The 27,455-nt window shown below is 38.4% G+C and overlaps 1 protein-coding gene across 6 annotated transcripts in view; it reads left to right on the plus strand.

Moving 5' to 3' along the window:
• Positions 1-27,455, plus strand: part of TNRC6B (trinucleotide repeat containing adaptor 6B) — a 122,786-nt gene that overhangs the window by 43,114 nt on the left and 52,217 nt on the right. The window contains exon 1 of one of the 6 annotated variants that reach the window (XM_082280933.1): positions 7,975-8,214. The exons of the other annotated variants lie outside the window; for them this stretch is intronic. Within the exon in view, the coding sequence (XP_082137059.1) occupies positions 8,210-8,214 (5 nt within the window). The 5' untranslated portion in view covers positions 7,975-8,209. Of the gene's footprint in view, positions 1-7,974; positions 8,215-27,455 lie in introns of those variants that run through there. 6 annotated transcript variants of the gene reach the window in all.

Below are 27,455 nucleotides of genomic sequence, written 5' to 3' on the forward strand. Positions count from 1 at the left end.
GACTAATTTCTGTGGTACCTACACCAAGTTAGTCCCGCTAATTTTGATTTGCTAGGAGTTTAGTTTTTGGACTGCTAGCACAGGTCAGTGACATCATGAATATGTATGAATTACAGTCCTAAAACTTTTTTTTCCCCCTTTTTGCATCCAATGGAAGATGCTCACTGCTTTTTTCTCTGCTTCATTCCCTCAAAAAAAAAAAATTCATCAATTCTTTGGTATTTTTTGTGTGTACACCCAGATGAATGGTTGAATATTTCTTTCAAGGAGATGGAGAGAAAGGGGAAAAAAACTACTACTGTTTTTATGTTATATTAATGAGTCTGTGCTCTCTTTTTGTTTGCATGCAGAAAATAGAAATTTTGATGACCATGTGCATGGCTTAGATATACCAGAGGTTAGAGTAGAGAAAGGTAAATGGTCTTGGTTCTAAAATGCAGATCCTACCATTGTTGAAGTGACCATTATTGGTTAAAGAAAGGGAGGGAAGGAAAAAAAAGCAAGCTCTTTATTTCCATGCAGAAGATATGACTTACTTTGTATGACTAAAAATATTGTACTATGTGGTAAACATGGTATGAATTCAAAACTTGTTTACAGAGATATCTTGGAGATCTTAAGCTGCATGGCTCCTCTGGCATGCTGTGGTCGGGAGAGCTGGTATGATTTCTTTTACTCCTACCTAAATGGATTGAATTTGCTGAACTCTTTGCCCTAAGTCAAAGTTGTTCATATTTGGGAGTCATACTGGTTTTAGGTTACTGCCTGCATTTCAATATTTGTGACAGCTACAGCTTGTAGAATTTTCTGCCTGGATAGCCAGCTGCTCCTTTCCTGGCATTTCAAACTGAAGGACTGTACATGAAGGCAAATTACTCAGGGAAGATGTTCAAGTCACTTGGAAAGATCAGTTTACAGATTTTTGCAGCAATAAATAGGGCTTTTATTACAAAAATTAGTCAAAATAGGGAAATCCTCTCTTACAGTAATCCACTGAAAATGCATTCCTTCCATATTCTGCTTTTATTTTGGGTTTTTTGTTTTGTTTTGGGCTGGCTTGCTTTTATTATTATTATTTAACTTAGCATATTATGGTTCCTTTAATGAGAACAAAGGAAAATGGGTTGGTGCCAGCTTCAACCAAGATGCCAGAAATTCCTTTGCTCAAGAGGTTTCCGGCCCAGTGATTGAACTCGGCATGCTAAAACTAAAGACAAGTTAGAAAAATCTGTAGAGAGACTGGGCTATCTCACCAAACATAAATTAAAAAAACAAACCAAACCAAACCAAAAAAAAAAAAAAAAAAAAAAAAAAAAACCAAAAACCCAAAACAAAGCACAGCATAGCTTCCTTTTAGGTAGGGAGGGAAAAAAAAGACTGAATTAGGATAAGACTTTTGGTCCAAAAATCTTCCTTGTCTTTTGTGAGATGTCCTAAAAGTATTCGTAAGAAATCTGCTTTGAGTAGAGTTCAGGAGATGTCTAAAGGCACCATATAAAGGGGTCCTGTTGTGGTAAAGTGTTTGTAGACATAAAGGTAAGTTTGTTCTTAAACATTCTAACCTGGTCAGATGAAAAAGCTTGCTGCTATTTTAAAATGTTTAAAGCTCCAAGGCTTAAACAGGGTGAAGGAAGGATTTAATGAATGAAGTTATTATTCCTTTTGAAATTCATAGTAACAGCTATGGTTGATGGAAAGTCTGTTGAATCAGTCATGTAACTGGCATGGTAACTCACATGCTACAAGTAACAATTAGAAAGCAACACTTGCTGTATATATGGGTGGGATGACATACTCTTTCCCTGAATGTCTCTTTATTTGAAAGATGCATGTAAGTGTTTGAGACCAGGTTGGATGGGGCTTTGAGCGACCTGGTCTAGTGGAAGGTGTCCCTGGCCACAGGAGAGGGGCTGGAATGAGATGAACTTTAAAGCGCCCTTCCGAACAAAACCACTCTATGATTCTCTTTTCACTGTCATTTAGAGAATTGCATAAAACAGTTAACTTTCTCCCATTTCATTGATATTTTGGCAGTTTATAGGATTTTAGGAACTGAAGAGGAAGATCTGTTAGGATAGGATTATAGCCTTCAAAATCAAGATGCTTCTAAGATCATAATAAAGAGGAGGTTAAAGAAATTCTAAGAATATTAATTTACACAAATTTCATTGCTTGTTATGCTACTGGAAACTGCTTACTTAATGTCCAAGGATATGGATGTAAAGACTCAATCAACATTTAGATGTGGACTTCATTGGTGGGAGATAGTATCTGGGGTCAATTATTTCAGTTCCTAGAGTAGTTAAGTCTCATGCAATGGCTTTTCATGTCTGTATCTTTCCCAAGTGAGTTTGGAGTTTCTCTTGTCCAGTTCCGGTCAGGTGAGGCAGAGAAGTAAGAAACTATAATATAATTGTAATTACCAATATATTAAACTTCAGTAGCTTCCTAGAGAAGAGACCAAAGTTAATTTCCCCACTAACAGAAGGGTTTCAGGACAAGACAAATGATTATCTGGTTATGTCTTTTAACAGCTAATCATTGTGTGTGTTTTGGGATTAGCTGCAGTATATGCTAGTTTTTGCCCAGGCACTGAAAGAGGTCTGCATAGAGCTCAATATACTATTAGAACCTTGGCATCAAAGGAGAACTGGCTGTGCAGGAAGCTGGGATTAGTGTGGAAAGTAGAGGTTCAGTGATGTGTGACAGAGATTCATAGGAAATGAGCTTTCAGTTCTGTTGTTCACCCAACAACCTTGTTAAAAGGCAGATTGAAAGCTTTCTCTTTCTCTGGTCTGGAAAGGGCATTTGGGGAATTGAAGAAGTGGAGGCACAGTGGTAGATTATTTATAGGCTGAACACTGAGGGAAAGCATTGCAGCAGATTGAGGAAAAATTAGGTGGGAAAATGAGTGTTTGCTAAGTTTGGTGAATAAAGTTTTTCTTCTGACTCATTATCTTTTCCTGAGCACTTCGTTAATGTATAGGGTCAGAACTTGGCTTGAGCTTGAAGTCATGTATCATTCTTAAACTGAAGTTTTCAGGCCTGGTATTCTTTCTTTTGTCCCTGGAAAAATACGAATGAGGCCTGAGCTTTAGTATGGCTCCGAAGCAGTGTTGCAATATAAGTTTTGAAGAATAATAATAATAATTCCTAAAATGTGTTGATAGGTGCCTTTGTGTAAGGGATGCAAAAGCTGCTGTAACTTTTTCAGAAACTAAGCAAGCTTTTCCTTTGTTGGATGTTTTTCGTCGTGGTATTTTTCTGTGTAGAAACAATTTACATTATACTTTTGATTACTATCATTAAAAACCCCTGCCAGCTCTGTTTTCACAGTTCTGCAGCATAAAACGTCTTGCTATTTACTAAGTGTGAAAGGGGAGGGCCCCAAAACAAAACCCTAGTTTTCCTTAGGAGCGAGTGTTTTGTCCTTGAAAAATGTTTGAACACTTGAAAGTTTTGCACTCCTGCAGAAAGAGAGCTCATCATTTGTAGAATGGCTTAGGTGAAATTGCTGTGAATACTTTAAAAAAAGTATGTTGGTACAGCCAGAATTAGCTATCATCTTCAATTTTCAGAAGTCTTGGGCTTCAGCGTCTCTGTCTGTCCAGAGAAAATAATTTAAAAGTGATCTGAACTATCTGTTATCCAGAATTGAGGCTGTTTTTAATTGTTTCCTTGAAATAAACCATATGGCAGTTTTTAGAGCACACAAGGAATAGTTAAGACTTTTAATTCTGTTCCTTAATTTAAGGGGTTCTCTGTTTGCTCTTTATTATTAGAAATTGTGCAACTATAAAACATAGTCCTTACATACATGTCCCTACCCTGAGTTATGCTTCTCAGTTATGATCTCAGGAAGGACAGGCACTTTTCTGATCCCTCTTAACTTGAAGAGATATGGTTGGTGGGTTTGTAATCCAGGTCGGTTGGACTGCTGGGGACTGGTTGGGGAACTGGTGAGTAATCTGCCTCCAATTATCTTGCATCTCTTACTGCACCTCACTTCTGGGGTTGGGAGAGGGACATCTGGGAGATCTAACTGGTGAGTTGCAGTAGGGTAGAGGGCATGTGGGCTTCAGTTCACTTAGCCAGTAAAATCTGCCTTTTTTCCTCTTAATATTTCAGGAGGCAAACTCTTCACCAGCAGGAGAAAGGACAGTTGGTGACAAGGCATTCATGCTATGAGATACTTGTTAATATTTGAGGTTTCTGGTGAAGAGTTGTGTTAGTAGGAGATTAATTGACTTTTTCACTTTCATAGTATCAGCTATGAAGAACTTTCTGGGGGAAAAAATAAGTCTTGAATTTATTGCCATGGGTGTATAGGCAGTATAGAAAGCCCAGTGGGTGGGGTCCAGTGTTGGGACAATGAGGGTGCAGCCTTCAAAGTAAGATAGGACATCAAACTGTAGGACTTTGAGCCCAAACAAAATGCCAGCTCATGAAAAGGAGTTTTGCATATGGACTGGATGACCTCAAACCCTTTTAAAACTGAGTAAAGATCTACAGGTCAGACAGACCAGGTCTCCTTTTTGAGATGACATCTGGAGGGTGTGGATACCTCAGTTCCAGTGGACACTGGAGCATGCCTGTGTACATAATATTGAAGCCTAATTGCTTGATTCTTACTGATAGGTCATCAAAAAGGATGAGCTGTTACTAGAACCACAATACATCTTAATACGAATTTAAAAAACCTATTCCTCTCCTGTCTCAGTTGAGATACGAGCGCAGGGACTCCACAATTGTAAGCATCTCTCTGAATGTGCATGTTTATGTCTGCTCATACTGGATACTGTCCTCATAGGAGCACTGTGAAGCTTCATTAAAGATTTTAAAGTGCTTTATGATCCTCAGATGGAAGGAGCTTAGAAATGAAGTGTTTGTAATCAGATAAGTTAGTAGTACATAACAAGGATGTAACCTATTAACACTGGCTATTAACAGCCTGTTAGCATCAGAATACTTAATGGTTAGGTTTTTGAAATACAATTGCCCTCTGAAAAGGGTGTGCAGATTTTGTATAAGCTATGTATTTTTATGCTCTACTCCTTTGTTTTCTGATCTACTGTGCTCATTATGAACAGAACTCAACAAACATCCCAAATCAAAACAAAAAACCAAAAACTTTTCGTTAGCTATCTTAATCAATATGCCAACAAGAACAGGTGAAGAGTTTATATCTTTCAAATGATAGTTTAGTAGAAAAAAATCGATTAAAGCTATGGTTATTTAAGAATTACCCACACTAGCCTCTCTGAATATTTTTGGTTCACTGATAATTTGCTTACTTTCTGATTTAAAAAGCTTTGTCAATAGAACATTGGTAAGGTGAAATTCTATAGCAGTTATTTACACTTGGATACACAGCAACTCAAGTGAGTGCTTGTTTCTGAAAGTCATCACAGTATTATCAACACCTTGAAGTAAAGGCTTCCAGGACTTCAGAATGGAGAGTTGGCAAACCCTAGTGAAGTTAAGAGGATTTATAGGTCTCAGTAAAACAATTTGGCTTTTGAGAGGGAATAAAATTGTCTGTAGCTTAATGCATACTGTCATACTCAGTGTGAACATGTATAGAATATGTAGCTGAAGTGCTTAATGTATTTTTTCAGGAGGGGGATAGCCGTTTCATAGGTATGCATATACATTTGCTTTTATGAAACTGTGTGAATCGGATGCCCAGCAGTTGGTTTGGATTTTATCATTAGGAATTTAGAGCAATTGTGGTGTTCTCTTTGGGTCTTGCCACAAATAAGATGTTCCCTGAGTTTTCACCACATTTCCTAAATACCTGTGTTTGGATTGGCCCAGTCACAAAATACTCTCATCCAGCAGGGCAGTTCTCTACTCTGGTTTAGACAGAACAACCTGAGCAGTTAAATCCAGCTGCATCTATTTCATTTCATTCCATAAATGCAGCTCACATGAGCTATTGCCAGAGTTTCTTGAGCCTGCAGAGATAGATGTTTACAGTGCAGGCTGTAGTCCTGTTGAAGAAATCCTGTAAGTGGCAGAATCCCTGAGTTTCTGTACCTTACCATGAGGGTGGGAGCAAAACGTGTCAGAACTAGAGCCATACTAGCCTTTCATGGCCTCCTGATGAGGCCAATGGCTTACATTCGATGATAATACATGCTAATGATTTTTATTCTTGCTCATAAGATGAGCAGCTTCTGCCCCCCTCAAATTAATTCCTTTGGAGTGCCCTCCCATGGATCTCCAGGTTAGTTCCATTCCATGGTGTTGTCATGAATGAGTGGCTTAGATTGCTTAAAGAATTCCTGTCGGTGGCGTTGGCAAAAGCACCATGCCTGTGACAGGAGTTCAGGATGCATTTGGATAATGCTCTCAGGCACATGGTGTGATTCTTGGGGTGGTTTGTGCGGGGCCAGGAGTTGGACTCTCGTGATCCTTGAAGGTCCCTTCCAAATCCCAGTATTCTGTGGTTCTGTAATTATTGGCAAAAGCAGGTTTTCATATAAATTTGTCAAGGCACAACTTAACAGGGCACAGTTCCCTGTGTTGCTTACTACATGGATGAAGAAGGAAAATCAGATCATAATCAGTTTGAAGAGATTTGTACAGAGACTGGGAATACAAAAAGATAAGAGTGCAAAGGGTAAGGGAGACCCTCCCGTTGAATCGCGAGGTTCAGAGTGGACCCGCTTGCCAAACTTAGCCTCACACTTTATCAGTGGTTTTATGTCTAAAGGATTTAGCAGCACTTAATCATTGGCTAATTTTACACAGCATGATTAAGTAGAAGTTAGTATAAGCACAGCAGCAATATAAACTGTAGATCTGAGATGGCAGTATTCATACTATACTTGCTATAGCTTATTTAAAGCAATTCGCACACACCCAGACACAAAGTCTGTACAAAGGTGTACATGTTAAAAATTCCCCTCGTGTTCAGGTGGGCTTTGGCTTTTTTACTTTGTACATAGTTACACTGCATAACTGTACAGAATTAAAAACTTGTATATTTTAAGAGTTCTACCCTGAGGGTGGTCCCGAGAGCTTCCCGAGCTAGCTGTCATTTCCCTCACCAGGCATGGCTCCATTATGGAGTCAGCTCCAGCATTTCCTACCTGTGTTGGGCTGACTCAGGGGCAAATCTCCTCACAGCAGGATCGTACACGCATCACCATATCCTTTTGCTGAACTGTGTTCTTTACTGTTTCCGTACATTCAGGGTAACATCTGGAAACAGCCTGCAGATTTTTCAATGTTACAGGATGCTGGGATTCTCTGTTTCAACTGTTAGAGCAGTTATCTATCGAAATTGTGGGAAGAGGCTGTGGAGTGTCTGCCTAATGGCTGACTTGCAGCCTGAGACTTAAAGCGGACAAGGCAGCAGGAGAGACCGAGTTTGCTCTGCTGTCCTGCGGGTGTTGCCGTGTCTGGACCTGGATCTGGGTTTTACGCGTGCGTGTGGTGTAGGCAGTCTGGTTACAGCCCGGATTAACTTTGGTCTGAGCATGAACCTCTTGTCCTTGAGTCAGGAGGGCGTTGTGCTTACAATGGGGGTTCCTCTCCAAGCGAGCGCTGGGGTCGGCGTTCCCGGTGCACCGCAGAACAGCGCGTGTGGCTGGAGGGACTTCACATTCACCATTCGCCGCCTGTCGGCTCTGCAGCCCTCATGTGGAATTAGCATGACTGGCTGCTGGCTTTTTAGCCTTTTTTAAAGAGAAAAGCTCCATCTGGGCCGCCCGCCGTACTCTCAGGTCTCTCCCCCATTGTACCCTCCTGGTGCCTCGCCTCTGCCCGAATGCAGAATGCCGGCGAGGCGCGGGGCTTGGCGGGGGAGGCCGTCCCGGTGCGGGCAGGGCGCTGTCCCTTTAAGGCGGGGGATGGGCCGGGCCCGGGCGGTGAGTGACAGCGCGCGCGGGGTCACGTGAGCCGCCCGTATTTGAAGGTCACAAAAAAGCTGCTTCCTTTAGAGAGAGCAAGAGGGAGCGAGCGGGAGGGAGCGAGAGGAGAGAGCGAGGGAGCGCAGCCAAAATGGCCGACGGAGTCTCTGCTGGGTTCTGAACGTTTGAAATAAAAAAAGAGAGCAAAACAAAAAAAAATTAACAAAAAAGGAAAAAAAAACCTAAACAAAAAAGCAAAAACACAAAACCATTTTGGGATTTTTTTTTTTTTCATTTCCATTTCTACCTTGTATGCCTCAACTCGCTGGATTTAAGCACTGCTGCACTTTATGAGGTTAGTGGTACGTTTATGTTTTATTGTTTTTACCTATCAGTAGATTTTTTTAAGAGCCTGAGCTGTCCATTTCCATCCGTGGTTTTGCAGAGGTGTCTTTTCTAGCACAAAGACTTGCTTCAGATGTTGTCTGCTTGTACGTAAACGGCACTTTTAGTGGATTTTGGGGGCTTTTTAGAAGGAGCTCTCCGTACAAGTGTGGTGTGGGTTTGGAAGATTTTTGTAATTTAAAACGCCTAGGCAAATTACAGAAGATCGTTTGTATTTTCCGAGCTGGTAAAGTACAAGATAGTGCTGAAAATCTTGTTTTATTTAAATAGAGGCTTTTAAAAGAGTGATTTCTTCCCCACAGCACCCGGAGCTCTTAAAATCTGCTGCAAAAATTTGCATGTATAAGACCGGGCTTGCATTCTTTCTGCAGCTGGGTCGGACCGAGGCCGGCTGGGGCCGAGCCTTCCGCGGGAGCAGGGACGGAGCCTCCCCGCCGAGCCCTGGGGAGCGGGTGCGGGGGCCCGGGCTCCGTGCCGGGCCCGGCGCTGCCGCCGCGGGGCTCCCGCGCGGGCTCGGCCGGGGCTGGCGGCCCATCCGGCGTGCGCCAGGTATTCAGGAATGTGCGGGATGCTGGCCACTGCCGGGGTTTTGTGTTCTACGGAAAGCAAGCGTTCATCTGCACGTTAGTAAACGTAGGTAAAAGGCTGCGCTTTCTCGCTTCTCCCCCCCTGCCCCCCCCCACCTCATCCAGCCTTCTGTGTTGCTAAAAATTTAAATCCGAGTTATTTTTGCAACTCCCTCCAGAAGCAAGCAGAAAATTAAAGGGAAATAGCTCGATCTTGCTTTCTGAGAACAGGCTCCTCCTCCTGCATTGTAAGAGTGTGATGTAATGCTCCTTTCTGTGAGGTTAAATGAAAAAATTTCTATGGTGGTATACATTATTCTTCACCCCTTTCTCACAGGCATTGCATTGTGATATTTTTTGTAGCTGAACATGTAAGCAGCACAATTCTGCAAATAATCGTGTGAATGTACTCCACATTGCAATGTGTTAGTGCAGTGATTGTGGTTAGCAGGTCAACTTTGTAAACCTACAAGATGGCTCATATTTTATATTTCTTTGGGGCGTACAGTTAAACACAAACGGAGGAGGCAGATTTCAATAAGCTTATTGAAAATGTATCTGGCCGTTGTCATTATAGTTTTGTATATACTGGGACTTTTTTTTCTGCGCTGGCTACTAAATATTCAAAATAATTCTGCAGTGTATTAAGTGTCTCATGGAAATTAAGAGATGGTGTCTGGAGGTTTTTAAAAAAAATTATATTAGAGGAAGCCAACAGAAAAGAGCTCTGCTCAAATTTTACGTAGTGTACTTTGCTGATAATTTTGGTCATTAAGCATTTAACAGTAATGGATAACCCAGTTAATATATGAAGTAACACATGCTTCTTGTTTGGGGTTAATGAACTTACTAGATTCCACCCTCATGTTACTGGCAGGTATCTGAGGAAATGCTAGAAAAGCATTCTGTGTCTTTGACATGATGTACCCTGATGGCTTTTGTTGTTCAAAACCTTCTTGGGCTCAGTGGAGATCTGGATGTAGCCAGAATATGTTGAATCTACCTGTTGATTGACAAACAATTTAGTCATTAGAACTGTTTTCAAATGCAGGCTAAAGTAGGACTATTCTCAGATTTGGTGCTTACTGGACCGAAACATCAATTACTGTAGTTTGTGATAATTGCTGTAGAATGGGATGGCTGAACTGAGAAAGTAAAGAAAACTCAAACTGTGTCCTGAGCTGGCAGTATTGTAGGATGTAGTCTTCCCAGAATTTGCACTTCAGAAAAGTACTCGCCTTTTCTGTGTATTTTTTTGCCTTCATGCCTTACTGCCTACGTTACATGCTTCCAGGATGTGTAAATGTTAGTACGTATAGCTTGATTGTTATGGTGATGTGATACCAGGGTGGTTTCCAACAACTGCAACTGCTCCCAGCTGTGGAAGCTGCCGTGGGTCAGACAAAAGGCAGCTATTGAGAATAATAGAAATCATTCCAATAAGGAGTCTGTCAAACATTTAAGTAGCTTTGTGAGGCTGTAACTGAATAGGAAAGATCAATTAAAATAATTCTTCTTAGAAATATGCTTTTGACCCCTCGAATCTTACTGCAGGGTGTGTTGAGGACTGTGCAGTCTGTGCAACCGTAGGATTTTAAGTGTGTATCTGGGCAATTCTCAACGCTGTTTGTATTCAATATGTTCCTGCAGTACAAAGGGAACAAGACACTTTAATTTTGAGAGACCTGAGTTGCAATTTCTAGATCAGTTTGAAGCTTACAGAGGCATGAGGGTAGGGAAATCTTTTTTGCTTCATTCAGTTTGCAGTGACGATGCTGAGTTCAGAAGCTTTATTTAATTTTTCTGTTTGCATTTGCATGTCAGTTGTTATTGGTATCTACAGGAACCAGTCCCTTTCCAAAGCAGACTGTTTTGATAGGTTGAAAGCTACAGTGAAGTCTGTAGTCAGCAGAGCCCCTGGAGATTTTTGCACTACATCTAAGAGATTCTTGAGAAATAATTGACAAGAAAAGCCTTATTACTGTTGAGCTTCCATATACAGGAGTCTGCAATTCTAATGGGAAAAAATTCAGGGAAAACAAGTGACTGAAAGATCAGCATGCTTAGTTTCAGTTGCTTTTCTTTTAGCCTCCTTCTCTCCTGCTGAGAAGGAAGGAAGGAAAAGAAACTTTGTAAGATCATAGTCTTCGCCAGCTGATTTCAGCTAAACTTAACCTTTTTAAGATTTTTGTTTCTTCCTTGTTAATAGGTGGCTTAGTAAAGGAGAAAGCATCCAAATCTATGAGGAAAAAATCCAGAGAAATAGAGTATTTCTGGAAGAGAATTTTTATCCATAACTTTCCTAGTACCCCTTTAGAAACTTGTCTTTCATCTTGAAGCAGAGTTCTTTAATTCTGATCGTTATGTATCTACGTTCCTTTTAGACCAGGGTGGAAGGTGAGGAGTTTAATTTACAGTTTATTTTGAACAATATTTGTTGGAATCTGTACCCTTGGTACTCTCTTCAGCTTGTAGTTGTTTATAACTGAAAAGTTTCAGGGTTTTTTTGCTTTAATTGATTAAGAACCCACCTACTGCCCTCCTAAGAGCTGTTTCACCTTGTTAAGTATTGGTTTCCTGTTTAAACAGCTTAAGATTTGAGGTAAGAAAATAAGATGCATAGGATGTTTAGCTCCAAGGACCTATATTTCATGTCCTGTCAAGGGGATCAGCTCTGAGTATCAGGGTTCTAGTGTTGTTACCTTAGATTTCAAGTAGCTAAACTTTAAATATTGGGCTAACATTATTGCTCTAGAATAAATTTGTTAAACAGATGTAAAATTCAGGTTAGATTAATACAAAGATGTATTTGTTCTGAAATCTTTAGTTGCTAATGTAATGCTAACATTAACAGTCTTACATGGTATGATTACATGTGCCATATTTCAAATACCGATCAAACAAGTGGCTTAAAGTTGGGTGTCAGGATAACAGGTTTTGGCCATTTTGGCATTGAAGGCAAGTGTGGAGTTATCATGGAGATAAATACTACATATTGAGAATATTTCTATTTTGGTTTTTTGTGATGCTGCTATAATTGTTCTTCAGAACACAGGAGGAATGGTACCTTTCTGCATTTGTGGTGAATTCCAACTCCAGAGCTATACATTTAGCACTTGTCACTGCTTAAGTTCTCCTTTACACGTAGGCTTCCTACTAAAGAATGCAACAGGGCTTTTTTGTGGGTTTGGTTTTTTTTTTGGTTGGGTTTTTGGTTTGGTTTTCATGGGTTTGTTGTTGAGATAGAGCATATATTCTGGGAGCAGCATGAATATATGCAAACCTGGAAATTTTTTTTTTTTTTCTCCCCTGAAAGGAGTTCCTAAGGTTTTATTGATATTGTAATTTTAAAGGCTGTCTTCCTGTCTGTGTACAGTATGCTGGCATTGTAGTTTAGGGATGAAATGCACTGGTGCTACTACAATTATATATTTTATACTAGTTTCTGAAGAGTTGTGTTGTAAGAACTGGTTGATGTGATACTTGGGTGTTATCGCATGGATGAATTGAAAGATTTTCCATTCAAAATATTGTACTTTCAGGACTACTTTTAATTAGCCTGTTTAGTCATGTGGGAAAACATAACACAAGACACAACCCTTGGAGTTTTTTCAGATATCTAATAGAAGATAGATTAATAGCACATGAGATGAACTTTAAAGGAAGAACAAACCAAACAAGGGGTTAAACACCATGGAAAAAATGTCTGCTAATACAGCTGGAGAGAAACTAGTGAGGGCGGTTTTGTTAAAAACCATAGGTAGTAAGTATGAAAGTTGACTGCTCCTTACAGTGCTACAATTTGTGTCTGAACTCAATTAAATGGACATTTGTATATGTTAGGCAGAGAAAATCATCTCAAAGCACCTCAATAGTGATAGGTGGAAATATGCTTAAAAGTATAAAGCATGTATATTAATAAAAACGTGTTAAATTGAGAATTCTAGAATTGAAGTGTAGCCTTGGAATTTACTACAATAAAACCAAAACAAGGCATCAAGATACAACTGTGTTTGATTTCATGCCAGCAGGGGAGTTCTTTTCTTCTTAGGATGGGATGTGTGAGGCCACATTTTAACACTGGGGGGGGGGAGGATCAACAAATTTTGAGGTAGCTCCAGTAAGAGCAGCAAAAAATATTACAGGGAGGTAGCCTAGTGAAAAACCACTTCAGCTTTTTTGTGTTTATTTTTATAGATACATTCTCTGCAAACAAATAAGTAGTCTATAATTTGTGTCAGAAGAGCGTAATTTTGACATTGAGCTCCGCCATAGTTGGGTATGCTTTGAACAGCATAGTTGTTTCAGCTGCTAAAAAGCAGAAGGGCATGAATTTTTTTTAAATCAAGGTGTCCATTCTTTTTTAGTTCCTTAAAAGTACATGAAACCCCACTGTGCCTGCTTAAATTGTAAGGGAAGCATGCTCGTGTTTCCCAGTGTGCTTAGCAGATGTAGAGTTAAGGCTGCCTGAAGTGCAGGTGTGAGTGTAACAGCTGAACCGATTTGAACTAAAGCAGAACATTGTCTTAATTTCTGAATCAGAGAAGAAGTATTTCTTTAAAAAATAAAACAATTGGAAAATTACTTCTGGTGTTCTCAGTGGGTTTTGGGTTTTTTTCCCCTTTTTTAAGTACAGCATTTGCTCAATAGCACAACCATAAATCTGCTGTCCACTTGTAATCTCAGTGGCTGTTGGGCACAGCCTCTGTGTACACAGGAAAATGGCAAAACTTAAGCTGCCGTGACACTGCTGGAACTAGGGTTTTTAAAACATGGACACACCACAGCTTCTGTAGATTCTGAGTTTTTTGAGCTAGTTGACCTATATGAAAATAGGAAAGGTTAAATATATAATCTGTTAATGCCACTTAACCATTAATTAGAGTTGAGCTTAACTGTCCAATTTTACACGTGCTCTGTGGCAAATATATACAAATGTGTTGTCGTCGTGGTTCATTGTATGTTCGTGAACTTGGTTGTGCCTGAGCCATCCAGTTTTCCAGGATGCAGTGTCTTGTGTCACTTAAACCTTCCTTAAAAAGAGTCTTCAGTGTTATCTTCCACATTTTTTCCCCCGCTTTAAATTTTAGTGTTGGTAGTAGAACATACTGCACCTCAATGTTAGAGTGTTAATGTAGCAGCGTCCGTGCTCTTGGTGCAGCTTCTGCATTAGCATTTATATTTTTAATTGTATGTAATTTTGCTTAAGCAATCATGCCAGATTCAGGGTCGGATTTAAAACACACAGTTCTAATTCTGTGTTGGTACTCTAGATATACTTGACTACAAAACAGCTTTCTTTGGCAAGTGGTTGGCTACTACTGAGAGCTTCATCAACTAAAGTGAAAGTGATATATTCTGATACATCACTTTGCCAGCTAAATATACAGCATGTTTGTGCTCAGCCTTTTGCTGAACAATTCATAGGGAGGATGATTTGATCACAACATACAAGTGAATTTTGGTATTATGCTTGGAAATTCTAATCTGGTAGCTCTTGCTGGGCTTTTTCCAGGCTGTTCTGCCTCTTACTTGGAGAGAGTTTGAGGCAATAAAAATGAAAATGGATACCTTCTATATGCAGGGGAGCAGAGGGCAAAAGGTACCAAAACTTAGGAAAAAAAAGTTTTTTCCTAGCTTTTTCCTGTGTGCAGTGAAAGCCAGTTGTACTGTAAAACAGAAAATCATAATTAGATTGTTTAATTCCCATGTGAATTTTTAAAAATGAATTCTTCTATATCCTAGTTAAGACTATATAAATAAACCTTTCCTATTTTGTTAGATTTTACTTGGGTAATATTAGTGGTATATTAGTGGTGCTATCAGTGGTATATCACTGATTTATTCAAGGAAACTTCTATGATAAATATTAGAAAAAAATGTTCTTAAAGCTGGTTAAAAATACAGCATATGGAAATAGAGGATGTCCTACTGAGGTTAAACATATGTCATTTTATATCTGGCTCTGTTTTTCACTGTGGATGTCATTACAAGTTCATGTGCACTGGTTGGAATCTAAATGTGGGCTAGGTTCAAATTGCCTCTAAAAATGCTTGGTTAACCTGAAGTAAAACCCCAAAAGCTTTTTTCAGCTGTATAAAAGAAGGTTCCAGCTGGTGCTACGGAAGTTAGTTCTAGCAATATTAATGGGAATTTTAAATTAAATAGCCTTGTGTTACAGAGTCAAGTTTTCTGTTCCTCTGCAGATAATGTTCACATTACCTGCTTGATACATATCAGCCAGACCAAGCAATGCTGAAAGAGAGAAAGAGAGCAAGGCATTAGGGTTATTTTTGTTTTATTTTGTCTTTGGCTGTGTCCTGTAATTCTATTCAGAGCAGATCTAGATCACCTTGGCAGGAATACTTGCTAACCAGTACACCGGCCTTGCTGTAGCATTCGTGACTGCTTTGTCAGATGGAAACACGCTGATGGTGGTGTGATGTGGGAAGGTATAAACAAAATCTCAGCTGGGTGGAGATTTAATCTTCCTTATAAGTTTGATTACATGTACTTCTTCAATAAGGTATTTCTCCTAACTTTCTTTAATTTGCAAATATGTTTTGAAAGCTTCTGAATTATAGTAGGAAGGTTTAGTAAGTGACCTGGGATGGGAAAATCCTAAACCTTACATATTTTTCAACTGTTTGAACCAGTTTAGTCGTCTTGTGCAAAAGCTATCTGAATTTGCATTTAACCACCTCATCTTGCACGGTAGCTATTCTGGAATGGCGACTTCTGATTAAGTCCTTGAGTGACTGTTTTTATCACAAAATAACACATTATTCTGCATCAAATTAACTCTGCTGTGTTGTTAATTAGGAGACAGTTTTGGTCTACGTTTGCCAGTTACTATAAATAAAATATATATCCTGACACAGAAAAACTGTAGGAAGTGTGTTTTTACCAGATTTTAGGCATAACAAGATGAAAAAGGCAAAAGCAGACAGAAGCAAAACTTTGAGAGTCTAGAAATTACCTTGGCAGCTTAATGTACACTAAAGCCACAGTTGCAGGTGGTAGCTTTAAGGTAGCTTGCTGTAGTTAGGCCATTAAAAACCAAACAGGTTAATTTTTGGAAAGTCAGCCTGTTTTGATAAAGTTTTGGGGACAAGATTGTTTCTCAGATGTGGATTTAAAGGTGGCTGTTTTAAAGATGATGAGCTGTATTCGGGTGATTTGTGTTCAGAAACAGCTGAGGTTGGCTGTGTCAGTCTCTGTTATATTCTGCTTCAGTCTAGGTGATGCAAAGTAAAACTCTTCTACCATAGACTTGCAAGTATAGGGTCAGCTTAAATTTATGTAACTTCCCTAGATATTTTTCTTAAAAAACCTTACCTTTCAAATGATGCTTCAGTTAGTGTTATGTAACTTGGTTAAGCTTAAGTGCTTCTTCCCCTTTGCATTCTTAGGCCATTTTTCTATTGTTTAAGTGCTATTCTAAGTATTAGTTCTTGTGATCATTTTAGATTGAGCATTGCTTGCCCTGTGTGTTTAATGTTAAGCTGTTAAAAACAGGCTTCATCACTGGCTCAGTGCATTAAAAAGAACAAGGTTTCAGATCGCTCTTCATTGTAAGTTTAATTATAGCATGTAACTCAATTTCGTTTTTTCATCGTGTTCGTTAATGAACTTTGAAATAATTGTCTATTTTCCAGCTTACTACATCTTATTATATTTGTATGTGTCTGATATGGGTATGTGTATGCATATATGTAATAAGTGCACGTTGGCAGTTACTACGGTTAAAAACTACCCGGTATCAACTGGCAGGTAGAGACTTCTTGATAGGGCGTAGGTGTTTAATACACAGTAAAATAAAAATGGCTCTCAGAGTCAGTTCGAGTTTTGTGTTTGGGAGAAGCCTGCACAAACGAAGCAAGTGCCTTTCTGTAAGGTAAGTGTACAGATGTAAGAGGAGCAGCAGAGAAATTCAGAGACTCTCTGAAGGCCACACAGAAAGTCAGAGGCAGAGCCAGACTTGAACTCAGAAGTTCCTGGCTTTTGGCCTGGGGCTGAAGCCAGTCATACACAGCTGTATTGAATTGTGAATAGAATGATGCTTTCTTTTTCCTTCATGGATTTATGGAAACAAAGCTGATTTAACCAAAATCGTAATGTGGGTAAAAAGATGGAATTGTGTAACTTGCCTTTCTCAATATTTCAAGTGCTAAAACTTCAGTGTCAAAAGTTGGTTCAGCACTTGGGGGTTTTCATTTGCCAAGGAGCATGGTTAATGTAGCTGGGTCATAAATTGTGACAAATTCTGGTGCGGTGCCTCGAGGTCAGACTAAAGGCTTTTTCTGAGTGTAGAGGAATTCAGGCTTAAAAGCTACTGCTCTGTGTTCTACCTTGAGAAATACTAATGACATAAAGAAATTCCCTGAAATTTGATTTTCTTTGATGTTTTAAAATAGAAGTGAAAACCTAGTTCAGAGACAGTCTGCCTGAAGTTGACTGTTTATTAAACTGAAATTCACATTCTGTATTTAATGCTTGTGGAGTTTTTAATGAGGCTTTAAACATTGTTATCCTTCAGTGCAGTATGAAAGAAGTGAGAACCTGATGTAGGTGAGCTGCCTGGTATTTTCTTGCTTCCTGAAGTAAAAGCTTGGAATAGCTTCTATTGAATGTATGGACAGTTCTGGTTATTTCCTCCTTTAGGAAGAAGGTTTTGATCAAAAATATTATTATAAAATGAACACCACCATTATGAATTATTTTTCTGTGCTGTTAAAAGTCTTGACAGGGATTTTTAAGTCCATTTCACAGTAAAAGGGACTTATTTTCCAGGTAAAATGTCATTAATACCAAGCTCTAGCAGCAAAGTAGAGTTTTTCTTTTTTTCCCTGGAGTACCTTAATCTGTGTGATGTTTCTTGCTCACTGAGACCTTATGCAAATGTATAGTAAGGTTATTTTCCTAAATTATGAACATGGAACTTAGCCAGAGAATACAAACTAAAAAAATACCTAGAACCAAACAAAGCACTGAGGTGGTTTTTGTTTGCTTACCAGGAAGTAATTTTCATTTTGTCTGTTGAAAGTAACAAAAATGTGAAATAGTTTTAAAAAGAAGTTCAAGTAGCAAAAAAATATTTCGTAACAATAAAATATCTCACTCCTGAGGAGTTGAAGCTTAAACTGGTGTCTCCTGGTGTGTGCGGTGTGACTATACCTCATTCTTTGGAAAGAATTGCCTCTTGAGGATTCACTTTGAGGATGCATCTAAAAATTTCATTGGTAGTTAATGAAAATCAGAATAATTAATGTGAGCATTACAGTGGTCTGCTTTTTTACTCACCCTCCTTTTTTATGCCCTGTTGTAGTTTAACCCCAGCCAGCAACCAAGCACCACAAAACCACTTGCTCCAAACCAAGCCCCGTGGAAAATCCATTGAGTTTCCATTACAGCTGTTTGAGTGTTTACAGGTCCCAATTGCCTTCAGCTGTGGCTTCAGAAGACATTTAAACTGGGTTTGTCAGGTTTGTTGCATAAGCCTGGACCATTTCAGAGATGGACGTTGTTGTGGCAGTTCTTGCTTTATTCACCTATTACAGCTGGTAATATATGGTGATCAAACTATGTAGTTCTTCCCAGCACGTCTTCCAAAAATACTGTAACCGTCTAGTGATGAGTTGCTGAGTTTGGAGTTGCTACCCAGTCACCACCAGTAACAGCGTTATGGGCTAGATTCTTGCAGTGACGAGGGGGAAACCCAGATGAGCTTGTTTCGTTATGAGCTGTGTTGCCCCCTAATTTAAGTTGGTGGCATAGCCTCAGTGGCTGAATAAAGTTTGCCCCACTTTGTTGATAAAATAAGGTGTTAGTGAAGAGTAAGCTTATCAAAGGCTGGTTTAACTAAGAATGATGTTTCCAGTGAAGCCCAATGTATTCTTTTTTTCTTTTATACTCTTTAGAAAGAGCATTAGAAAAAGCTGGTGACTCTTACTTGGTCCACTTCCCCATTTAAGTCAGACAAGTGTAGGTCACATTTACTGATAACCATAAGTCAAATTGGCACTTGCAGCTTATCAGATAGATTTGATTAAAGCTAAAGGTCTTGCCTTTCACCTAAAATTTGGAATTTTAAATGCTTATGTGTGTGACTGAATTCTGTATTGCTTCTACTATAAGGTCATGCTAACTTTTTTGCTAGGTAGCATTAACCGTTTTTCCAAAACAGTGGCTTCATAGAAAGATAGATACTTTGCACTGGCAGTATGCATGGGAAGCATCAATAAGCTGACAAATTAGATTTGAGGTTCTAGTGTTTAAAGGGCTTTTCTTTCAGCAGGAAATAGTCTCCCACATCAGCTTATGTATTTTAACCTTCAACTTTATATAGCAGCGAAGAGTTGACCTGTCTTTATGCAGAGCTACCTTTCTTAAAGAGGATTGAGAGAAGGTTTAACTGAATAGATTTAGAAGTACAGTGTTTTGTGGAACAGTCAATATCTTCCTGTCATGATCATACCCTGGTTTTGCCTAGTGTCTAAAAAAAATGAAACTGCTGTGTTCCACACTTGTGACGTTTATTGTTGGTAGATAGGAAGAGGTAGTTGTTAATTAAAGATAGGAGTCTTCAGATTGACTGTCAGCAGAGGTCAGAATTATATTCATTACTGGAAAGATGAAGACTTTAGGTGGATCTATGTGTGAATGCTTTTCTGATTTAGCTGTTTCTTTTAGGACTGATGCTAAAAAAGGATGCACATTTCTAACCACTCAAAAAATGTCTGCTACTCTTTGAAGATTGTAGTCTGTGAGCTTTATGCATTTCTTTGTGTCTCATGACATCACTGAACATGAGAAATATGTGGTTTTGATTAAAAATAATCTTGCATAATGCAACAAGGCAAAAAGTAACCTAAAAGTAGCAAACACTACTTGGATGGAGAATTGTAACAGGACAAACAGCTTAATTTTGGTACTTTAGAAATACGTTAAATGGTAAATTTCATTTGTATCACTATCATTTTCACCTCACTTTTTCTCTTGTAACTTAACATTTTTATTTTCTGTGTACTGTTGTGGTGGTGCTCTTTTGTAATCTCTGAGGTGGCAGTTCTGTGGTTTCCTCATTCTGGATTCTTTTCTGGATTATGTCTTGCTTTAGAATTTTCCTCTTCTGTAACAGAAGAAGAGTGTGCATGCCCAGAAGATTAACCATAGCCATTTTGGATGTGGTTTGCAAGTTCCCATCATCTTACAGTTTTTGTATGTTGAAGCAACTTTCTGATGTGAATTTATATGTTGTGAAGGAATGCAAGCTTTCTGGAATATAAATATTCTATATTTCTGGAATATAGATATTCTAGAGCTGGTTCTACTTTGGTTTACAAGAGAAATTTCTTCTTTGATAGTGATGTGTAGTTAGTTTTAAAATGTTTCCATCTTCTTGAGTATGAATGGACACTAGATTTTTTTTTAAGCAAGATACATATTCAGTCCTCAAATTGATTATTGACTATTTTAAAAAATTTCTTAAGTTATCTTAAAACTACTGCATTCAAAAACAGGAGATATTTACATAGGATTGAAGTTAGAAATTGATCTGGTACTCTATCTGTGAATGACATAAGCAGCAAGTAAAATTCATCACTTACACTGTAAATTATAATTCCTGGAAAGAGACAAGGAATGAGAACCTCAATCAAAATTTCAGAAATCTTGTCTGCTGCACTCAATGCAAATAGGAAAAGCTCTCAGATGACTGACTGCTGAGATTGGGCAGACACTAATTCCATAGGAGTAACAGCATAGTTAAAAGAAATTCTTTTCCTGGTGGGAGACTGTCCTTAGTTTAGATAAATGCCTGAGGATACAGTGAACACTTTTCACTTAAACTTTCTAATGTCTTTGCTTCAGAAATAAGGAAATGATTGTTTATTTAGCAATTAGTAAGAGTTGCATGTCTAGACTCGGTGGTTTAACCTATGCTTCATTTCCAGAAGGCATGAAATAAAGTTAACTTTTTTTAAAAAAAAATGCAGCTAGAGAATGGTGCACAGTATCAGGACTATAAAAATGAATGAATCAAAAATAGTTTACCAGATTAGTGACTGTGAGAGGTGGCAGAGTCATCTCTGCCTATGAATGGACTATTTTCTAGAGGTTCTTTTGTTTCTACCTCATAACTATTGTGGCTAGTTAATTTAAAATAAACTGTTAAACAGGTGCGATTATGTGGCCTGCAGAATGCTGGTTTCCACCCTTTTACAGTCATTTTGAAATGAAGAAGAGACATTTCTATGGTTTTTTAAGTTACCCCATATGGGTGTCTCAGGCCATCTGCACAGATAATGGGTAAGGTGGCACTACTGTGTTGAGCAAAGGCCTGAGATGTTTTCCCATCTAAGTCAGGAAGGTGTGAGATTTAGGGTGACAGGATTTGATTGTAATGCAGTGGCTGCTACTTGTGATGGCTTTGTTCCATGGATACCAATAACTTTCTGCTTTAATTCTTACTTTTAGAAAAAACATTTAAATAAATGGTATTTCTAATGTTAACTCTGGTGTTAACCTGATTTATCCTTGGAGTGGTCTCTTTTTAAAAATGTATTTATCATCAGATAGTTGCAGTTTTCTGTGACGTTACAAACCTCTTGAGTGAACTTGTAATATCCTTCCTGATAATGCTTCCTGTGGAGTACTGACAGCTGTCTTACCTTTCCAAACATAGCTTTCCAAAAACATGAGGAGAAATTACAGATTAAAAACCTTCAAGGAGTGAGGCATTTCTACCTCTCTACATTATGTGCAGATAAAGTGCACTTGTATCTATGAGAAAAAGAGGTGGGGGTGGGATTTTTTTCTTTACTAAATGTGGAAACTGATATTTATTTGCTTTCTGAATTACACTGCAAAAGTTTTCCTAGGAGATTGCTAAAACAAAAGGAATTTTTCTTGATACCTACTCAGTCATTTCATTAAATGTATATGTATGATACAATATGCTTAGAAATTTAATGTTGGCCTGTAGGATTACTGTTAAAGAATTTGTTTTTCATGGGGAAGGAAGGGTGCATAGCTAATGACAAATCCAGTGTTCTCCAAAAGCACAGCAGCAATTTTAAGTCTTTGAAACTTAGGCAAGTGTACAGTAATGCTACTTATACTCACGATTATGTTTTGGTTGTCTGTGTCTTTTCCACTGTTTTTTACAGTATCTTGTGCAAATAGCAAACCAGTAGGTTACAGAGAGCTTTGGTAGGGTACTGTTAACTGGGAACAGTGATCAGCATTCCATACGAATGATGAATTTGCAGTTGCGGATAGACAAAAATAAGACTGAAGGTATTGAGAGTGCAAGTGGTGTTTGTAGATGCTGCATGCCTTGGTGAGGGTATTTGTTTCTTTATGCTTTTCTGAGATCTCAGGTAGTCATTTTCTTAGAATGCCAGACCAAAATGATCACATCTTTGTCCTCAAAACTCAAGTGATCATGTGAGGAGACAAGTTGGAAGAGGCTTTGAATTTTTTGGCTGCTTAAGTAGCTTCAGAAGGAAGGATTTTTATTTTCTTATAGTTCAAAACAAGTTGTCTTGCACTTTCGGTGGTGTTTTCGTTTTTCCTGTTTCCTGCACACAGTTTCTTTACAATTCTCTAGTTTTCATTCTGTGTGCCAATGAATAATTTCAGATTACATCTTAATTAGGCATGAGTCATGACATGAAGTATTGAGTTGTGATGTTTTGAATAATTTATTGATCTCATTTCTGAATGAAAAATGACTAATGAAAAGGATGGGCCAGCTGGTTGCAGCAAGAAGGGTGAGAAGCAGCATCTGGGGATGAAACGCTTCCACATCAGGCTCTGCAAAGAATCTCAGTGCTTGCCACCTAACCTAAGAGTCAAACACAGTCATTTTTCAGTGCCCCCGAGGTCTTTAGACTTTAGAAGTAGATACCAAGTCTAGCATATCTCTTTATTTTGAGCTAACTCACCAGAATAAAGTTCAGTTTTCTTTAGTGATTGAGAGTGTATAAAATTTCTTATTACGACCCACACCTTTCATTTATTCACTTACATTTTAGGAGTAAGTCTCATGCTTTGGCCTTCAGAAAGTCTGTAGCAATGCAGCAAGGAGAAGACTTAAATTCCCTTGTGATTTACCTAGTTTCTTGAGCAGGGTCTGCAGTCTGCCATCCTCATTTGAGGGTCTAATGAGGTCTGATCCCTGCCTGTCTGCCTTTTAACAGTAGGTGCAAGGCCCAGAACAAGACGGCATGGTCTGTTAGCAAAATGGCTCACTTTGGTGTCACATGTACATTTTACAAATATCACTCCATCATATGAATGGTGCAGTGCATCTGATTCTAAAAGCCATTTGAAGGACATGGTTTACGTGATTTAATTTATCAAGATAACTTTTATCAGTGTTTAAATTGTCATACAGATGTGGGGAAGGAGGAAGTTTATATCAGTTTTCGTATTGTAAAGAAACCTTGATGCACATACCAGAGTTGATGTGTGTCAGAACAGTATTTTAATTACACGCCAAGAGTGGTAAATGTATTTAAGCTCTTTTTTTTGCTGTGGAACACCTGGCTTACAGTTTAGCATTGCTGTTTCACCAGATTTTAGTTTATCATCTGTAATTACCTACAGACAACAAATACTGAATAGTAGCTTTATAAAATAGAGTGATTTTTTGATACAGTAAATACTGTATCTCTTTACTACTGGCACGGGGAATCCTGACATTATGTAACCTACAGTGGAATCTGGATGATCTTAGTACAACCATGGTCTGTAACAGTATAGTTGTAACTCCTTTCTTTGTATACATGCAGCCCTCCATGGATTACGGAGTGGCTCAATGAAGTGTGAGAATATGCTACAATACAATTAGACATTTTGCACAGGATATCCATTACTAGATAAAAGCTAGGGATCAGCAGCTTTGTGAAGGTAATGAAACTCTGTTGAGCCCGACTAAGATCACATATCTGTGCTTTTCCAGACGTGGAGAGTTATGTGCGTAATGTTGCATCTGTAGTAGGTCTGTGTGTCTGGAGGCCACATGTTAAGTAAAGCTTCCATAGCTGCAGACTGAGAGGTTGCTCCCTCCTTGTTTCCAGATATGTTTGGATACATCTCAGCAGCATGTGATCTTGAACTTGGTCCTACTTCTAAGTGGCAATGAGTTGATTAGACTCTTCAAGACTTTTTTATTGAAGGTTGGGTGATTAGTTTAACCAGGAAAACTCAGCAACTTTGGGCTGTTGATTTCTGGAGAATTAGTGGGGATAGAACACCTCTTACTAAAGCCTAGCTGTTAAATCTTGTCAGTCCTCTGTTGAAGGCATAATGCTCGAATGATAACATAAACTATGTTAAGTAGCTATTGTCCCGTGTAAGAAGGAGGAAACATTGCTTCATGTGATGAAAGCTGTGTACCAAATATAATACTGAACTGCTCTCTGGTTTTGTCCTGTAGGAGAACTTGAGATAAAATTACAATGGTGATACACACCTTTATTGCCCATTAAGTTTCTACTGCCAGATTATGTCCTTTTGGAGTGGTGAAAAAATCCGAAGCACAATGTCCAGGTGTTCATTCAGTAGCCAGATGAAAAACATACTTTGTTAAGTAAAAAACAAAACAGAAACCTGTTTTTCATTCAGCCAACTGACTTTGTCAGCCTTCACTGAATCTCGTTATTTTGGTGCGAAGTAGAATTTGTCATTGAACTACTAAGAATATTTAAAAAAAAATAACCTGTTAAAAACCTGAACAGCTGCTGGGGTGAAATATGCATTACACAATTTTTCATTTAAATTCTTTATTAATATTGCAACAACAGTCTCCTTTTCTAATACAGAGTTCACTGCAAAGTGAATTTTTAGTGCAACTTGTTTTGTCTTATACAGAAAACAGTAGTCTTTCTCCAAAACAAAAGTATTTCTTGCAGTCATTAATGTCAGATTTTCTTGGTTTTTTGAGGGAAAAATGACTAAATTCAGTTAAATTTTCATTAAAGTGAGTTTTTACAGGAGTTCAGAGCTGGTCATCTTGGGGTTTTTTCAGTGGGTTAACAACCATTTTAAGAAATACAAAAATTAATCTCACTCCTGTCGTTCCAGTCTGCAAATGTGGCAGTACATAGAAGCATTGAGTATGTTTTAGTGTGGTCAGCTTTCACAGTAAAACTATCAGTTTTACAAATTGGTTTCTTGTGGTAGCTACAGTAATTGGAAAGAGAAGACAATTGTAAGAGTCATGCTTGTAGCAGATCAGATGTGGACACATTTTCTCAAGTTCTAGGATCACTGAGTACTCAATTAAGTGATGAGTCCGTTATAGTTTGTGGAAACATTGCTTTTGGACTTGTGGTTATTTCTTTAGAGAATGGATATTGAGTTCTTTAAAAAAATGGTAGTTTGCTTCCTTAGTTACTGGAGTACATGGTTGAATGTTAAGAAGTAGCTTACTTGCACTTGTGAGGGCTGAATTCATATTTGAATTGTGTCTCAGCTCAATATTACTTGTTAATCTTGTAAAAGTACCCAAGAATATCACACTCTTACTTGTCTTCACTTAGGAAAGTTGCCCAACAAGAAAAACAGAATTTTAAAAAATCTCATGAGAACTGTTTTCTGTGCTTGGAGGAAGATGAAGTTAGTGTCTTTGAGAATGCTGCCTGAAATTTAGTGTGGTCTTTGCAGGATTGCACGTGACCAGGTTTTACAGTAATGTATTGGTGATCAAGGGCTCTTCACATCACATTTGGAGTATTAATCATGTCCTTGTTTCTAATGGAGTACTCCTTAATGGCAAGAGCCATTTCTCTACATACTGCTGACTTGTCCTATGGCTTTGAACATAGTTATTTATTCTTTGCTTGGGCTTACTCATGTGCAGAATTAAGTTTTACATACTTCTTTGTGTTGTTGCAATGCTTAATTAATATTTATAAAGGCCTTTGGCATCCTGTGATGAAAGGAGCTCTGCAAGTGTTCAGTAGTGGTATTATTTTATTAGTGAAAATACAGGAGGAGTCAGGAGGATACCAGTTTTTAATTCAGAGTGAGCAATGGAGTCATTCTGTAACCTTGAGCAGGTCATGCAGTCTCTTGTTTTGTGACATATCCTGGGAAAGCTCTGTTGTGCAGCACGTGTTATTAAATTTCATACTTCCCTCCCCTGAGTCCATTCAAAGGGAAAAAAGGTAAAAACCCCAAACATACACAACTTCACTGAGCTGCTAAACACAGCAGATATTTCTTAAGGAAATAGGTCATTAAGGGGGTGGGGGGCAGAGGCAGAGGGTGAGAAGGGAGTGGATGTAACAATTGCATTTCAGTCAACACGAGAACTTGAGCTTGTGATATCTAGTCACAGACCAGACTGAATTTTGCCTGTTAAAGATCTCTCTCATTTAGGTTCAGTATGCACTGTGCTTAACTGCAACTTCACTGTGAAGGGACTGCATATAATCTTTATTGCATTCCAAGAACTCACTAATCCATGGTACTCAGCTGGTAAACAAGTTCTTTCTTCAGACTGAGTATTGTCTGTATTTTAGCTTTGTGATTGTCCAGATTGATAATCAGCTCTTATAGCATCTTGTATTTGGCTATTGCATAATAATACAAATCTTAGTCGAGAGGTTTTTCCCTCAACTGGCAGAGGAAGGCTATGATTACATACTGTCATTAAAATTACGAGATAGTGAGGAACTTCTGAAAAGGATACATCCGTTTAAGACAGAGACAGCTAGGCATTTGCCTAATTATATAAGGCACAATAACATTAAATAGTTATTTGCCATGCTTCACACATGCAAATACAGGGTTTAAGTTTTTTATTGCTTACACAGTGCTACATCTGCATTTTACTCGTTGCACCAAACATGAGTGTGGTTTAGAACAAGGGGCTTCAAAACTTTTATTTGAAGTACTTCAGCAGGGTAGAAAACTTGCCCAGTGAAGTGTGAGGCATAGTTGCATGTAAGTGCCGATTTGTGCATGTGGAATATGGTGGATTCAAATTGGAAGCACCTGGATCTTTGTCCTGCTTTATTGAAGTCTGGCTGTACAACTTGTTCCTGGGGGCTTTTTACTTGTCTTTAGTCCTTCTTCAGCTCTCAGCTCAGCTGGCATAAGGATGAAGAGCAATAGTGTTTGTCCCTACTGAGAATAAACAATGGTTTGTAGTCTTCAAGAATAGCAATTATTAAAACTCCCATACTTTATATAACCCCATTTGTAAGCCTTAATTTATGGAGCATGCCTAGTAGTAATGGAATATCAAGAATTTACCTGCCCAGCTTCAGCTGAATATACTGAACATATATGTAGGTATATGACAAGATGCAGTAATTTGGTGAGATTTATACAGCATTTTCCAGACCTGCAAAATGTGCTGCTTGCTTCTGCCTTTAACTTAGACTTCCCGATATGGATCATGACAGTCCTGAAACTTTGTAACTGAATATTTGCAGCAAGTAACTGAATTAATTTTCTTACCTGTTAAAAATAAATATTGCCTCAGGTAATAAATGGAGTGGAAAATACAAACTTTAATAACTTTGCCAAGAAGATCTGAGCAAGCTGTACAGAGTTGTTTGAACTTCTAATACATTTGAAAAACAACCTTAACTTGCTGGTTCTTCTA

This window comes from Coloeus monedula (assembly GCF_965178545.1).
Source record: "Coloeus monedula genome assembly, chromosome: 4".
Lineage (NCBI taxonomy): Eukaryota > Metazoa > Chordata > Aves > Passeriformes > Corvidae > Coloeus > Coloeus monedula.